This window comes from Orycteropus afer, unplaced genomic scaffold, assembly GCF_000298275.1.
Source record: "Orycteropus afer afer isolate SDZICR_OR568_19922 unplaced genomic scaffold, OryAfe1.0 scaffold00010, whole genome shotgun sequence".
Classification (NCBI taxonomy): domain Eukaryota; kingdom Metazoa; phylum Chordata; class Mammalia; order Tubulidentata; family Orycteropodidae; genus Orycteropus; species Orycteropus afer.
Genome location: NW_006921597.1, coordinates 3248865 through 3266241, shown reverse-complemented (window position 1 = coordinate 3266241; position 17377 = coordinate 3248865). Strand labels below are relative to the sequence as shown.

General features: G+C 43.5%; 1 protein-coding gene across 1 annotated transcript in view; it reads right to left on the bottom strand.

Annotated features, from left to right (window-relative positions):
• LOC103203440 (myomegalin-like) overlaps positions 1 to 17377 on the bottom strand; it is a 286474-nt gene that overhangs the window by 20315 nt on the left and 248782 nt on the right. Inside the window, exons 26-35 of the mRNA XM_042781979.1 lie at positions 15132 to 15364; positions 13260 to 13695; positions 12268 to 12460; positions 11239 to 11355; positions 9497 to 10025; positions 8197 to 8432; positions 7059 to 7110; positions 6138 to 6361; positions 5402 to 5551; positions 2485 to 2670 (exon numbers count right to left, since the gene is read on the bottom strand). Of these exons, the coding sequence (XP_042637913.1) occupies positions 2485 to 2670; positions 5402 to 5551; positions 6138 to 6361; positions 7059 to 7110; positions 8197 to 8432; positions 9497 to 10025; positions 11239 to 11355; positions 12268 to 12460; positions 13260 to 13695; positions 15132 to 15364 (2356 nt within the window). The remainder of the gene's footprint in view (positions 1 to 2484; positions 2671 to 5401; positions 5552 to 6137; positions 6362 to 7058; positions 7111 to 8196; positions 8433 to 9496; positions 10026 to 11238; positions 11356 to 12267; positions 12461 to 13259; positions 13696 to 15131; positions 15365 to 17377) is intronic.

Below are 17377 nucleotides of genomic sequence, written 5' to 3'. Positions count from 1 at the left end.
TGTGTGTATATATATAGATATATATATACACACACACATATATAATATTGATACCTGGACTTGCAAAGATTTTGCTTTAATTGATAAGGGGTGCAGCTTGAGCACTGAATGTTTTCAAAAGCATCCTAGGTGATTCTAACAGGCAGGAAAATTTGTGAAAGTTTTGCCATAGGTCTCTCCTTTGCCAAGTTGCAAAATACTAGATGTTCATTAGTATCACAGTGAATCAGAGAGGAAGACAAAATATTTAACATCTAAATTTTAATTGGGCTTCAATAAAGATGTGGTTTCATACTTCTTTCACACCTTCTTCAATTCCACCCCAACACAAAGCAAAAGGAAAAATTAGTGGTGTTAGACAGTTGGCTTACTTTTTAACCATGGTCATAGGAGCTTCCAAGTCTCTTGGTAACAGTGACCAGTATTCTCAGGTTCCCATCTCCCCTGGCCACATGATACAGAGCACATGCCCTAAACCATGCAAAGACACCACATACACCAGCCTCTAGTACAAGGAGGTATTAGTCCCACAGTGACCTGAGTAGCTGCCATGCCCCACTGTCCACACAGAAACTTGGCCAAAAGCAAACAAAGAATGCAGGTAAGCAGTGGTCCCTCTAAGAGAACCATGTCTTCAGTTGGGAGAAGAAAGGGTTACAATCTTCCTCACCAAGGCTTGGATCATCCAAGCTCCAGTCAATTACTCAGACTAGATGTGACTCCAATTCTACTCACATCCAACAGACATTTTTTCATGCACAGTGTTCTCTTTCCATCCTTCCCTTTAGACAAAGACAATATGACAAAATGTCGAAGGAGGAAAAGAAAGGGGGTGGGGCAAGGAAAAGAAAAGAAGCCAGAGAACACTCTTGCCATTTTGGCAAGGGACACGTTTGCTACCATCAGTGGTTGGTGCCAGAACTGCTGAGGTAATAAGTTCTAGATCAATGATAAAACACCTTCCACTAATCTCTAAAGAGAGAGAAAAGACAGGATAGTCGCAAGGGGCCTTCAGGATTGGTTCAGCTGAGTTCAGCCCCACACTGTGAGCAGGATGGCAGCAAACAATCCTAGGCAGAAAAGTTATAATGGAAAACACATTAAACTCCACACAGAAAACCTGGATTCAAGCCCATCTCTCCCTCTAACTAGTGAACTTGGCCAATGTAACTTCAGTTTTCAGACCCTTAGTTCCCTGAACTGGCTTTACCTATCACACTGGAGTTTTGTGAGGATCACATAAGATCAAGTTAATGTTGCTAAGTAAGGCCTAAATTGCTACACTTGTGTAAAGCTAATAAGCCGAAGAGTTAGCCTCTTAGACATCACTGCCTCCAGACATGTACCTGGTCAAATTCTCTTAGTAATAGTTTTGGTCTAGCTGTGTCCTGAAATCAAACTGGGGAAGATTAGAAAGTGTATCCATTCTCAGGGCTAACAAAAGAAATAAGCTGGTCCCAGTGATATTGGGATACAGATTATGGGCTGTGATCTTAGGTCACTAGACATCCTTTGTATGGTAACCCTTTGTATCACTCACCCAAGCTTCTTTACAGGTACGTATGCAGCTTTGAAGTCATTTAAAACTCTTTTCTAGTTTCTGTTGTGTGTCCTTTGAATACTACTAGAGAGCAAATGCATCAAAAAATAACTTTTTTCTCCTTTTTTAAAGCTATAAGTGATCCCTGACACACACACATACACAAAATTTATGATGAGGAAACCAGCCCATAAATACCCTAAACCCTTTCTAAACAGTGATTCTGAACAGTCCAGGAATTGCATGACTACATAAGATCAGTTAGCTTTGGGAGTCATAGACACAATTCACAAGCAGACGTCACTCAGCCTTTCGTTCTGGCTGCCCACATGCCACCTGTCCAGAGCAGGGATGACTTGGGCTATAGGGAAATGGGCTCTATCACCTCTTCTTCTGAACGCCTCCACCACGACCCTTTTTACCCTCAACTGATGACAAGAGAATCTGAAATTCTTAAAAGTATTTCATAGCAGGAAGTTATAATAGCCACAAAAAAGATCCTAGTGCATGTGGCCACTTTTTTCATGGCTACTTCATCCCCCATGTGGTGGTTGTGGGCTGTCTAGTAGATTCTGACTCATAATTACCCTAACCTGCATAGACAAGGCACAAAAGCATCCCTCTGCACCCTACCAGGAAATATTTCACCAGTTAGTCAGGGCTTCAGAACACCTGGTGGTACCCAACACTGTCAACAGTACATGAGCATCAGAACTAAAGCCTGGTGAACATATATACTTATTAGCTGATTAGACACACACCAGAAAAACAACAGCAAATACATTTCCAAAACAACAAGCAGACCTCTCCCTCTATCTTCCATTTGTAACATGTACCCCTTTGTTGTTGTTTGCTTAAACTCTGCCAATAAGCCAAAGCCATGCAGAGCCACCCAGTGTGGGGCTAGCAGCCACAAACACACAAATGCAGCAGGAGGTGCTCACTTTCTCCCAACTGCTTCTGCAGCATCTGCAGCTCCTGTTGAGCCTCGGCCAAGGAGAACCCCGGTGTCTCAGAGCAGCCAAGGAGGGGAGGGCCAGGGGAGCTGAAGGGCAGGAAGCTGGGTGGAGCTGAGGGCAATGGAGCCTGGGGGAAGCTAACCAGCTTGGGCATGGAGTTAAAATGAAAGCCTAGAAACAGAAATTTGGGGAGAAAGGAGATATATCATTAGAGAGAAAGTGAGAGAAGCAAAATAGATAAAAGATTGAGAAAGTGAAACCATTCCCTGACCAGATGTCTCCCGGGGAGTGGCTGTCATTCAATGTAGTACAGGCTGAGATGGCTAAGGGTGAGGATTCCTGCAAAAGGGGTGACCTGGTTGACTCCTCTATAGTTTTCCTGACCAAGGTGATCCTGTACACATAGTCTATGTGCATCTTGAAAGTGAATGGCTATAGAAGGCAAGGTGGCATTTCCCTGACACGGGCAGCCACCTCTGCCTAAATGCCCCCTAGTGGCCCTCCAAATAACCCCAGGCATGGCTAGGAGAATGGCTGTGCTTGAATGCTCTGAGGGTCCACCTTGCACCAGTCTTTGCTCCTGTGACAAGACTCTCCCTATACCTGGAACCCTCTTTGAAACATCAGGGACCACACTTAGAAGGGCAGGAGTGGACAAGGACTGTGGAAAATTTTACATAAATAGTACCATGGAGTCTGATGGAGACAAACTTCACAATCTTGGATCAATGTGTTTATTCACCAAATTAAAAATAAAGGCCTTGGCAGAGTGTTTTAGACACAATGATTTGCAAACCTGTTAGGCATTAGAGTCACTGAGAGAAAACTCAATACATGCAGGTTCTTCAGGTCCCAGTGCAGACCTGTCACTGTCATTTGTGACCATTGAGTCAATTTCAACTCATGGCAACCCCACATGTGCAGACGAGAAGTGCACTCAGGGTTTTCAAAGCTGTGATCTTTTGGAAGCTGACAGGCAGGCCTTACTTCCAAGGTGCCTCTGGGTGGATTTGAACCACCAACCCTTCAGTTAGTAGTCCATTGCTTAATTAACCATGTACACCACCCCGGAACTACTGCATCATAAACTCTAGGAGTAAGGCTTGGAAATTTCCGTTTTAAAAAGTCCTCACAGGTGATCAATATGCAGCCCACCTACTGACAGATCTTTAGGAACCCTGGGAAGTTTCAAAGTGTGAATCTGTCATCAGGTTCCTAAACACACTTGTAGGGCAGGTAGTCTAGAGAGGGAGCAGAAACGAAGACTGACCTGTAAACAATGCCTAATGTGAAGGATAATGAATACCTTCTAAGACATGCCCCTTGACCTAGGATACTGACATAGTGTCACAACAAAGACACCCAAATTGCCAAGTAATAGAGCCCAGGCATCCCTCAGAGAAGCATTCTGATTTTAAAGCTCTTGATCTTCTTCTCAAAGGAGCCCTGGTAGTGCAATGCTTAGGCACTCAGCTGCTAACCAAAAAGTTCACAGTTTGAACCCACCCAGTGGCCCCACAGAGAAAGACCTAACAATCTGCTCCTGCAAAGACTGCAGCCTAGAAAACCCTGTGAGACAGTTCCACTCTGTCACATGGGGTTGCCATGAGTCGAAGGTGACTCGACAACACCTAACAATAACAACCACCACCTTCTGTTCTGTTTCACCCTAAATCACTCACACAGGTGTGTACAGCTCTGGACAAACAGCTTTTCAGCTTCTACTCACTCTGCCCCAGAATCTTTCCACCCAGACTCAGGTAGAGATGGGACACTCCTCTTCCCTCAGGTTTTGGTTTTGTGCTCAGGAGATATGAGGGTTGCAGAAGGAAAGCACTGTGCTTTCGGGAAGCACCTCTACTCAAGTCACAGGCAGCCCAGAGTGAGGAGCTGAGATGAGGCGTGCCCTCCCCTGACAGCCCTGGTGAAGAGCTGGGGCTGAACGGTGCACCCCTGGCAAGCAAGCAGAGGCAAGTCCATGAAACGTGCTCTCTATTGGCCCCAAGGTACGCCTCATGTACATATCAAAGGCTGCACATCCATTCGTAAATCCATGAATGATAATGCCACGTGAAAAGACTCCTGTTTCGTTGGGAAAGATCGGGATTTTATACCGGGCATATGTGGCTGCCAGAGAGAATGGGAGTGGGTGGGAAGAAGCAAACCAGAATAGAAAGGCTGAGTAGCCAAGAGGCTCAGAAGGGGTGACTCCTTCCCTGTTTAGTCCCTGCAGCTCTGGCTGCAGAGGGCAATGGGCCTAGCCAGAGCTTTTGAATCCAGGCAACTCCAGATAAGCTCCTTCTATCTGATCCCTTTTCCTTTTCTGGGTAAATGTGAGCACCACTCATGAGCTGGTTATCATGGTCATAAGATGTTGAGCTTCAGCATCCTCTCCTCTGAAATAAGTTCCATCAGCTATGTGCAGATAAAATGGGGTGCCATGGGTGTAGGGCTTGATAATGAACAAGTGATTGGCAGAGGAAAATTTCTTTTTGCTCCTTGGGTGCTGTCATTCTAGGAGAAACATTTTGCCTCTTTTCTTCCCAGAGTGAAATGAAGAAAAGAATGGTAAATGTTTATTTTAAAATAATTAGCTAAGAAATGACAAATAAATAAATAATAAACATAAGATGATTAGTCAAACACTATGACTAGTATGCAAGTCAAACCCTAATATGACTAGTATGCAAGTCAAAGCCTACTATGAATTACATTTTTTTCTAAAATAGTTAAAAGCAACAAACAAAAAAATCAGACATACTTAAGAAATTGACACAGCCTCTTGATTTTGTCAAGGATTTGATGCATAGGGGCCCATGACAATTCAAACATTTGCCCCTGAAGGAAATCAGTCAGCAGAGGGAGAGGAGATGGAGCTACTACCCCACGGGCCATTGCATACCTGGATGGGCCTGGCTGGCCTCCTTAGGGGAATTCTGGGGAGTTGGCAAGTTGGGGTTGCTGCTGGATTCGGCCTTAGCCCCCTGAGATGCACTGGTTGATGATGGTTTAGAAGACAATACAGCAGAATGACTCGAGTGATGGATGGAATCTATAAACCCATGAATGAAAGAAAATGTTTGGTCTTCCACTGAGAACAGGAACCCTGACCTTGTATTTAACCAGGGTTACCAGAGCTAGCAATGTTCATTTCCTTGCTCACAGATAGCTCCTCAGGGGTGAGGCAAGCCACCTTAGGAGTAATAATGGGGCTCAGTGCCCTGAAACCATGAAAATAGCACCTCCAATAATACCAGTCAAGACTGGTAGCATCTGTGGACACTCACAGATGTTTAGGGGATGCTTTTCAGGAACTAGAATTAGCAAGATCATTGCAGAGAAGTGAGATGTTCCATCTTAAAGAAGAAGGTCTAGCAGACATGCTGTGCATGAGGCAGGGGTGAAGAAGAACCTGCCGTCATCTTCCCACTCTCCCCACTATCTCTTGCTTTGAGTCCAACAGCTGTACCAGCGGACAGTAGCAGAGATGACTTCTAGAGTCAGGAAGAGCAAAGATTCCTGTTTGGCACTTGGTCCCAGAGCTGTATGAAGCATGACACATACCAATATAGATCTCTGGTTACAGAGATCTCCTCTCAGCCTAGGAAAGGGTGGTACTACTCAGAAAGTGCAGCTACCTGAGTGACCAGGTGAAGCTTTCTTCTCTTCATAGTGTGTGTACTCGCTGGCGGTTTCCACGTCAGAGCAGGCTTCCAGTTCATCAGACAGCAAGGAGGTGCTGCTAGGAGAGCGCTGGGAGTCAGACAAGGCCCGGCTGCTGGAGGGGGTTAGGGACCTGGCATCCAGTTTGGCCTGCAGGACTTCAATCACTTTCTCCTTTTCCTGCAGCTCCCTGCTGAGCCTGGAGGAGTAAGGGAGGACAAAAGATGAGATCCAAGGTCACCTGGACCACCTAGTCCTGACCAAGCTCATGGGAAAGCCTACGTAAGCCAGATGACCACAGAGAGTTTGAGAAACACTATGTGGTCTAAGGAACACTCATGACTCAGAGAATCTCAAACTATAGGTTGCAACTAACTCTGAGTCCATGTTTTACTGACCATTATACACAGGGAGTCATGGAAAACTGGCTCCTGAGGCAATAAAGCCTCTCAAAGAGCTACCACCTGTGGGCCTCTTTCACTAGGTACTATAATCTGATTCTCTTTTTTTTCCAAGGAAATGGAGTGACTGTCAAACTACCTTTCGACCCAATTCAAGGCAGGCCAACCTTGCAAGAAGCTCCCCTCAGTCTTTAAACATACAGAGAGATAATGAGAGACTCCCAAGGATGCTGAGGACTCCTAACATTTGGCTAGTTCAGGTCAGACTGACTTTCAGTAACTGTGTCTGGAGAATTAATGTATAAATAGAAATCAATAGAATCACATAAAAAGAGAATAAAGAATTCAGTTAAACCAACATTAAGGTGTTGAATAAATAAGTAAATTCATCGCAATCAGCATTTTTTTGTTTTTCACCATATTGGGAAGATGCAGCCAACCTTGACCCCATGAACCTTGTTCATGACTTCTTTAAGAGATCTTATCATTAATTACCTAAGGGCGAGTGGCTCAAGTCCTGTTTGATCTTTCTCACTTTTATGATCCTCTGCAAATGAAATTCAGAGAGAAACAGTAAGAAATAAAACAAGTTCCACATCAAACAGTCCAAACATAGGGGCCTACTCAGTCAAAGAAAAGCGATGATTTTATGAATGCACCCAGGATACTCTGGGAGAATTGCTCAGGGAAGTCTCAAGTTGTGTCTTTACAGAAGTGGCATGGCAGGCTTTTCTGAGCTCACCAGGCAGACCTTCCCTGACCCAGTCATCATCATCTTGGCTTCCTCTGCTTGAATCAGGACAAAAAAAGATTAAAACATCCTTTGAACAAATGGTCGTAATGCCCTTGCCCAGCTGCCCTCTGGAAGACCCTACCCCCAAGTCCTACCACTATACTGGTTCCCAGGTGCATGGCTATGTGTCCCATCACAGCTTTCATGTAGAATCTACTCCTGTCTCTGAGCAGATGACAACTACCCTTGTCCCATCTCTGCTCCTGCCACCAGGAGATGGAATGTTCAGTCTGATCTTGGTGAAATCCCTTGGGTTCACTCAGGAAATTCCCATTAATAAAGAGCTGCGATAATAACCAACATTCCAAGCCCTGGTACCACTACATCCAGTACCTAAACCATGTCCAAAAGAACATGGTGTTTATCTATATGCAAAGTATATTCATCTGCAATACTATGTAATAAACAAGGACTCTGGGGGGAAAAGTGAAGAAATAAAGACATTAAAAGGGTTAAGTCATTGTCCAAATGATAGCATCTAGGTTGTAGCTTAGGTCTTGCAATTCTTAGCTCAGGGCCCTTTTCACTATAATAAGCTCCTTCTATCTGATCCCCTTTTCTTTTCCTTTCCCTTAGCACTGGATGATGCTGTCTCCTTCCCCAAAAATCATGTTACATATGAGTGGTGAAGTTTCTACAGTTGTAATGATGGCACCTCCAACCCTGTGTGCTCCTTCCTAATACTCCCCATCAGCCATTCCTGAACCTGTATTGGCCCCCAGCAGATGAAGTAGAAACAGAACCCTGGGTGAAACAGCTGCTTGTGGATGTATAGTGGTCACGTGGGCCTAGGACTGTGGGAGTGATGAAGAGTATTCCAAACACCTGTGGCCAACTTACTGGTGCTGAGTTTGCTGGTCAGCCTCTCTGCCAACTGGCTTCCTTGGGCAAGTTGCTCCCGAAAACTCTGCCCCAGGTAGTAGTCAATGTCATTACTCCTCAGGAGGTCCTCAAAAGATTTTATTGCATCTTTCACATGCTGGGTGAGAAGGTAACAGATACCTCTTCCTTCTCGTATTTTCTGCCGTAGGTAGGATAGTTCTCGGGCTTGATCCTGAATCAGGGAATCATATTTCCTAATGTAGGAAAGATGAGGAAAGACTAAGAATGGAGAAGAGCAAATGATAAGTTATAGGAGCTTCTGCAGAGATTTCTGTGAGAAGATCTCCAAAGAATTCCCCAAGGTGAACATTGGCACATAAGTTATAAAAGGTAAGTTAAGAGTAAATTCTGTTTTGAGAAAGTATGACATCAAACAATTTTAAATATGTTAGTCATATGTCCAAAAACAAATCATAAATTCTATGAGGGTAAAGACAGTGACATATTTTATATCCCTTACAGCACCAATATAAGGAGCTCTGGTGGCATAGTGATTAAAGCATTTGGCTGCTAACCAAAAGGTCAACAGGTGGAACCTACCGGACATTCTGTAAAGGAAAATGAGGTAGTCTGCTTCTGTAAAGATTTACAGCCTTGGAAATCCTATAGGGTCACTATGAGTTGGAATTGACTCAATGGCAATGAATTTGTTTTTATAGCACCAAAGTAGTGTTTGAGGGACATCACGTAGACATGTAAGTCCCCTCCCTCTACTTCCCCCCTCTCTGCTAGGAGTTTCCTTGCCCTCTTCTCTTTCTTGTAGATCCCTGTATTGCTAACCATTAGTGGGCCACGTGCTGCAGGGGACCCCTCAAAAGCAAACTGTCAGTGTCAGACCTGGTAAATTATTTGTAGTGTAACGCTGCCATCTCATGGTCACATCTTTTTCCTTGATTTTGTTGTTGTTGTTATGTGCCGTCGAGTCGGCCCCGACTCATAGCGACCCCTCCTTGGGTTTCCGAGGCAGTATCACTACGGAAGTAGGATTGCCCAACCTTCCTTCCGAGGAGTGGCTGGTGGGTTTGAACCGCCAGCCATCTGGTTAGCAGGCGAGTGTCTTAGCCGCCTTGAAGTGGATCCGATTCATAGTGACCCCTCCTTAGGTTTCCAAGGCACTATCACTGCGAAAGTAGATTACCCAACCTTCCTTCCTGAGGAGCAACTGGTGGGTTTGAACCACCAGCCTTCTGGTAAGCAGTCAAACGCCTTAGGCACTAGGCCACCAACCAGAGCTCTTTCTCAAACTCCTCACACTCACCCAGGCCATGAGGCTGATCTCAGCTCCTCTGCCAGCTTCCCTTCCAGTCCAGTTTTCGGGAGCTGGGCCTCCAGTTGTGACACTCTCTGAATGAGACTCTCTAGATCTTTTTTAGCCTGAAGTTCTGGGGAGTAGAAAGCTCCAGTGCCATCAGACAGCCACCCTTCATCCTCATCAGTGGCACTATGAGGTGAAGACCCCTCAAGTGTGCCAAGGGCCTTCAGCTTTCGAGGTCTTTCCAGACTAGACGAATAATCACTTGTAACTGAGAGGGACCGCACCCGGCTCTTGAGGTTTTGAATGACCTTGTTGGAGTTCTGCAGCTGGGCCTTCAGATCTTTGATGTCCTTCTGTAGGACAGAGATGTCTTCTGACTGTCCATATGCCTGGAACTCCTCCTGCTTCCCTAGCTGCCTCTCCAGGGGCATCTTCCTGGGGTGACTTGTCAGTGCTGAGCCCAGGCACTCCTGCTTAGAACACAGTCCCTCCATCAGGACTGTTTCCCTGAGGCTGTCATGCTCTTCACACTCTGAGAAAAGACAGAAACACCTTCCTCAAGAAAAGCTGCACGTGCTGCTGTGGCCATTCACGAGGGAGGGAAGGTTAGTCATGAGGACAATGATTAGTGGAGCAAAAGTTGAAGCAGTGTTCTATTCAGCCCCAGCACTGTACTTGGCATTCAAATACCATATTTCTTATCCCCCAACAACTCAGCAAGTCAAGGGTGATTACCTTCTATTTGTCTCATGGGCCAACCAAAGCTGAGAGAGATGTAAACTAACCCGCTCTAGCTCATTCAAACTAGTACATGACAGAGTCAAATTCAGTTCCTCCAGTGTCTGACTGCACAGCTTGTACCCTTTCCACACACGTTGATGTCTTTTAAGTTAGACATTAACATGGGCGTTATATGTTTAGGAAGGCCACAGGAACTCTAGGATAAGTTGTTCCTGACCACTGAAAGTTTAATGATCCCCACATATTAAATGACTTAAAATATATTTGCTTACAACTGTGGGAAAATATGCATAGGAATAAAGGATCTCAAAGAAATATATCAGCTGCTCAGCCTAACAATGGTTGTGTTAGTGTTGTGTGGCTGTAAGAATGAAAAGTAATAGATAGTTCTTGACCAGGTGACAGGCACTGTTCTAAAGTGCTTTACGGGAATTTACCAATTTTTGACATTAGTATCCGATGGGTTAGGCAGTTTCTTTATTACCATTCTAACAGATGAGGAAACTGAGGCATAGAGAAATTCACAAACTTGGATTTGAGCCAACCAATCTGGCTTCAGGGTCTTTGCTTTTAACCACCACACTAAACAGCCCCAATAATGAGAGAGATCATGAGTGCTTCACTCTTCTTGCGTTTTCAATTTGGTGGGTAGTGCTATTTATTTCCTTTTACAATGAAAAAAAATTAACTTATGACTTGCCTATCTCCAAAAGTTCATCTGGTCTCATCATTAATACGTAGATCTTAGTATTCTTTTTCAATAATCAACTGGAAAACCTTTTTTTTTTTTTTTAATTAGCAGCAGTATGCTGAAAAGTGATGGTAGAAATTCAAATACACTTAGGCTCATTTTGGGCAAGTTCTCTTCTAATCTTCTTGTCCTTCTCTAGTCCTGAGTCCCCTTCATTCACAACACTATCCTCACTCATTACTCTTCAGGTGTGGGACTGACTAACAGCACCCAAAGGTGACACTGACTCGAGGCCCACACCCTGTGCTTTTACCAGGACTAGTGGTCTCCTCCTGCTCAGCCTCATTCTCACTTCGGCCACATGTCTCATAGCCCAGATCCTGGAGGTCCACCTGTACCTGCTTGCTGTCCTGCTTCACCGTGGATTCACCTGCTTTGGGAGAGATACAGTGGGTGTCACAGAGCATCTGAATTTCCAGCAAACACCCTCAACCTCAGTGACATATAACCTGGCACTTAGGGGCACAGGAGGGTCCGTCCCGAGTGGGCTACATGTTTCTTTGGAATCATAGGGAGAAGAGACCACCTGCTGCTGGTAGCAGGATGTTCCTATCCTGGTAGCAGGATGAGCCTATCTTTGCCATCGATGACCTCACCTACAGCTAATCTAAGATTATTTGGGACCAAGCATCTTGAAATCAGTATTGCATGCTCACATCTCTGTAAGCCCCAGTGAAACTAGCAAGTGATTTATACACTAGGGCTCAGGGAATGTTTGAATTGAGCTGAACAGATTTAGAGTCCCAAGACACCCAGACCTACACTGTCCAATAAGATAGCCACTAGCCACATGTGGCTCTTTTATGTTAAATTAATTAAGATGAAATAAAATGCAAAATTCCTGAGTTGTACTAGCCACATTTCAAGTGCTCAATAGCCACTTATGATATAGATATAAAATATTCCCAACACTGCCTAAAGTTCTATTTGACAGCACCAATTCTAGATCAAGAGTGGTAATCTGTTTTTGTAGAATCTGATGTGGTACAGAGAGAAGAGAAATAATTAGAACATCTTGAGAGAGGCAAGGTAGTCTACTGGCTAGACCAGAAATCAACAAACTTAGATTTTTAGCCCTGTTCCCCCTATACTCCTACTGCAAACTTAAAACTTTACTATTCCTTTACTCTTCACTACCATCTACAATTTAAACATGAAAGACTAGGACTATGGGCAGGATTAAATTTATTTTGAAGTTGGGGAAGAAGAGTGAAGTCTGCCAAGCTGTAGCTTCTCAGGGAGGAGAAAGAAGCTTTGGTGATGGTGAACTTGTAAGACTTACTAAACATGACTCTGTATTTCTCCAGCTGGTTGGCCTGGGCAAAGACCGTAGCTTCTGATATCAGCAGCTTCTCCTGGAGATCTTGGTAGCGTTGCTTGCATTGTGCCAGCTGCGAGCGCAGGTGCTTCGTGGATCCTGGGAGGCTAAATTCTGACTGTGGCCCAGGGTCACTGGTTTGGGGTGAGTTTTCCATCTGTGAAAGGAGCCAGCAAGGGCATCAGAACAGTCACTGAGGTCCTCCCCCATGCAGTAAGACTACTTCCCTTATTGTTTCTGTCACAACATTTCCCATGTTATTTGGCAGTTATTTGCTGCTCAAACAGAGCTCCTTGAGAGTTGGAATACATATATGTATTTTTTTCCTCCCATCTCTGTATCCAAAGCACATAACACAGGGCCAGGAGCTTTCAGTACAGGTTTAAAGAGAAGTGGTGGACACCTCCATTCGTCTCTTCCTGTACTCCTGTCCCTGCAGTCCTCTCAGAATCCTCTGCATTATCCATCTCACTGAATTCACAGCAAAGCCCCTCCCTTCAGTGGATCCTGACAGATACCTTCTTAGGCCCAGCAACAGACGCTTGAGATGAGCTATGTTGAAAATAGTAGTGATAAGCAAGAGGCTTTGGATTACATTAAAACCTGATGAATTCCAATATTTTAACTGTTACAATATCAGATTGAAACTCTCTGTTTCTGTGCCATTTTCCCTACCATACTGAGGGTACAAGGGCAGAGTGTTGTTCTTACTGCCCACTATCACCCATTGTCTAGGATGTTATCTAGAAAACGAAGTACTCAAGAAATACTTATGAGATAATGTTGTAAAAGCCTTTGCAAAGGCTGAAAGTGTGGTGAATATTATTATTTTTACTGTTTTTGGTGCAAAGATCCCCTTCCCCTGTCTCCTCCTGACCACAGGGCAGAGCTGTTTAAGAAGTGGCATCTCCAGACCTTCTTCAAGTGTCCTTCATTCCAGCTAAGCTCACACTTACTTGGTGGGCATCTGCTGAGAATGCAACCCCAAGGGCAAGGCTCTGGGGTCTGGGGCAGGGCCTCATGGTCACATCTTCCTCCTCTTGGTGTTGGTGCTTTCCGGAAGACCAAACCAGCTCTGTGTTCATTCTGTCGATCTCCTTGGCCAGGTACACAAGGAACTCTGGAGTAAGTTTACTATTTCCTTCCTTACTGCTCAGCACCAGCTGCTCATTGAGGAGGTTGATGATACTATGGGCATTCCTCAGTTTTCCCTGGAGCTTCCTGAACTCAGCCTGAAGGCTATTCTCATTCAGACCCCCTTTGGCTACCACAGTCTCCACCATCACCTCGCCCTTCTCCTTGTCTTCCTCAATCTCCCATCCATCAGACATTGCTTCTCCCATCTGTTCTTTCAGCTCTGCATTCTCAAGGCAAAGGCTCAGCATGGTGTTCCTGCAGAAAACACACACAATCAGGGGCCAAGGTTTGGTCTTGGCTATTAGTTTAGTTTCTAATTGTTCTTTCTATAAAAGAGGGATACCACAACTGCTATGAAAAACAGTTTGGTGGTCCCTCAAAAAATTAAGCATAGAATTACTATATGACCCCAATTTCACTCCTAGGCATATACCCAAAAGACTTGGAAACAGGAACACAGTGAGACACTTGTACACCAATATTCATTGCAACATTATTCACAATGGTCAAAAGTTGGAAACAGTCCAAGTATCCATCAACAGATGAATGGATTTAAAAATATGTGGTACATACATACAATGGAGTATTACTCTGCCATAAGGAGAAATGAAATCTAGATAAACGCTACAGCAGGGTAAACCTTGAAAACATATTTCTGAGTGTTAAGGATTGAATTATGCCCATCAAGAATGTGTGTTATAAATCCTAACCTCTATGCTTATGGTTATAATCCTATTTGTGAACAAGTTGTCCTTGTTATGTTAATGAGGCAGGATGAGTGGAGGGTGTATCTTGAGATATAAAAGAGATTAAACAAGCAAGCAGAAATGGGGGAGGAGAGACGCCAAGCCACATGAAGATCTCCCAGGAGCAGAAGCTCAATGAGACAAGGACATTCCTCCCAAGCTGGTAGAGAAAAAAGCCCTTCCCTAGTGTCAGCACCCTGAATCCAGACTTCTAGCCTCCTAAACTTTGAGAAAATAAATTTATTTGTTGAAGCCATCCACTTGCAATATTTCTGTTATAGCAGCACTAGATGACCAAGACATTGAATGAAATTAGACAGTTATAAAGGACAAATATTCTATGATCCCACTTCTATGATATATATAGAATCACAAAATGTATAGAGATCAAATGTATACTTTTTCCAAGGGTAGGAGGGAGAAGGAAAGAGGGAAGAGAGAGTCATTGCTAAAGAGAGAAGGCAAGATACTGAGCTTCTGTTAAGGATGATGGAAATTTTAGAAACAGTGGTGACAGTTGCACAACATGATGAAAGGAACTAATGTGACAGAATTGTACAGGTAAACAATATTGAAATGACAAAATTTTGTTATATGCACACACACAGAGACACATACACTTATCAAAATAAACCAAATGAATGTCTTTAGAAGAAGGATACTGGACATCCAACTAGAAGATTTCCACCCATGACTGTCATATGGTTGCTTAATAATGTGCACTGTTAAACTGAATTCAGATCCAATTTGCATCAATAACAAAAGTGGTTACCATTATACATTATTATTGATTTTTCTCTAAAGGATTTATAGACTAATTAAGCGTGAACCCTGGGATATGGAACAAGACCAACCAGTAGCATCATGAATGCCTTGGCAGCAGCAGGGTGAGTCCGTTGGCCTCTACCCTCTGTTGGCAGCCTCCCCCCTGTGAGGATGTCCTACCTGATGTGGGACACAGAGGAGAATCCTGCTTCCTCAATTTGAGCCTTTAGCTCTTTCAGTTCCCCTTCAGCTTTTCTCTTCTCCTCTAAGTGCTGGTGAATCTCAGCCCTCAGGTGGAGCATTTCCTCCTGAAGACCCCTGTTACTGTCCCCTCCTGATGGCGAAGGAGGAGGAAGAGGTATGTTCTGGGTATCTACAGCTGCTAGACTTTTCTCCAAAGCTACCTTGATGATCTGGAAAAAAAAAAAAATCATAGTTTAAAGAAATTAGGTCATTAAAAAGGATCCAAGAGGAACATAAGACTTCAAAAGCAGCCTTTAACAGGAATGAAAAAGTCAAAACTAAAATGAACTCCCACTCCAAGTACTTCCACAGCCATAAGGGCCATGAAGACCTGCTTGGGTAAAGAGATTATACTCAGTGAGCAGGGGAAATATTGCCTTGAGAAGGGAGAAGAGAATTCAGATGTGGGTGAGAAGAAAACATAAGCATATAATAAAATAAAAATACAACTTAACAATAAAAAGATAGATAACCCAATTGAAAATGGACAATTTTTAAATTTGAATATGTATTTTTTTTCCCAAAGAAGATATACGAATGACCAATGAGCACATGAAAATATGTTCAATATCATTAATCATTAGTGTTGTTGTTGAATGCTGTGGAGTCAATTTCAACTCACAGTGACACCATGTGACAGAGTAGAACTACTCCCAGAGGGTTTTCTTGGCTGTAATCTTTATGGAAGTATATCTCCAGATCTTTACCCCTTGTCAGTTGTTGTTGTTAGGTGCTGTTGAGTCACCTCTGACTCACAGTGACCCTATGTACAACAGGACAAAACACTGCCTGGTCCTGCACCATCCTCACAATCCTTGCTATACCTGAGCCCATCATTGCACCCACTGTGTCAATCCATCTTTGTAAAGGTCTTCCCCTTTTTGCTGACACTCCATTTTACCAAGCATGATATCCTTCTCCAGGGACTGGCCCTTTCTGAGGACATGACCAAAGTAGGTGAGACCACATCTGGCCATTGTCCTCCCAAGGAGCATTCGGGCTGCATTTCCTCCAGGACATATTTGTTAGTTCTTCTGGCAGTCCATGGTACTTTCAGTATTCTTTGCCAATACTACAACTCAAAAGCATCAAATCTTATTCATTCTTCCTTATTCATTGTCCAGCTTTCACATGCCTAGGAGGCTATTGAAAATACCATGGATTAGTTTAGGCACACCTTAGAGATATCTTTGCTCTTCAGCACTTGAAAGAGGTCTTTTGCAGCAGATTTGCCCTGTACAATATGTTGTCTGATTTCTTGACTGCTGCTTCCATGGGTGTTGGTTGTGGATCCAAGTAATAAGAAATCTTTTACAACTTTAATCTTTTCCCCTTTTATCATGCTGCTTATTGGTTCAGTTGTGAGGATTTTCATTTCTTTATGCTGAGGTATAAACCATACTGCAGACTATAGTCTTTAATCTTCATTAGTAAATGTTTCAAGTAATCTTCATTGTTGTGTTGTCTGCATATCAGAGGTTGTTAATGAGTCTTCTTCCAGTCCTGATCCCATGTTCTTCTTCATATAGTCTAGCTTCTTGGATTATTTGCTTAGCATACAGATTAAAAATATGGTGAAAGGATACAACCCTGACATACTCCCTTCCTGATTTTAAACCATGCAGTGTCCCCTTGTTCAGTTAGAATGAGAGTCTCCTGGTCTTTGTGCATATCCCTCAGAAGCACAATTAAGTGTCCTGGAACTCCCACTCTTCCCAATGTTATCCATAATTTGTTATGATCCACACAGTCAAACACTTTTGCATAGTCAATAAAACACATGTAAACATCCTTCTGGTATTCTTTGCTTTCAGCCAAGGTCCATCTGACATCAGCTATGATATCCCTCATTCTACATCCTCTTCTGAATCCAGCTTGCAGCTCTGGAAGTTCTCTCTCAATATACTGTTGCAACCATTTTTTAATTATCTTCAGCAAGATTTTAGTTGCATGTGACATTAATGATATTGTTCGATAATTTCTCTCTTAAGAAATGAAGATCAGGCCACAGTGAGATACCACTTCCTACCTACTAGGTGGCTATAATTGAGAAGACAGACAGGTAATAATAAGTGTTGGTGAAGATGTAGAGAAATGGAACCTCTCATACATTGCTGGTGGGAATTTAAAAGGTGCAGCTGCTTTGAAAAAGCAGTTCCTCAAAAAGTCAAACATAGAATTAC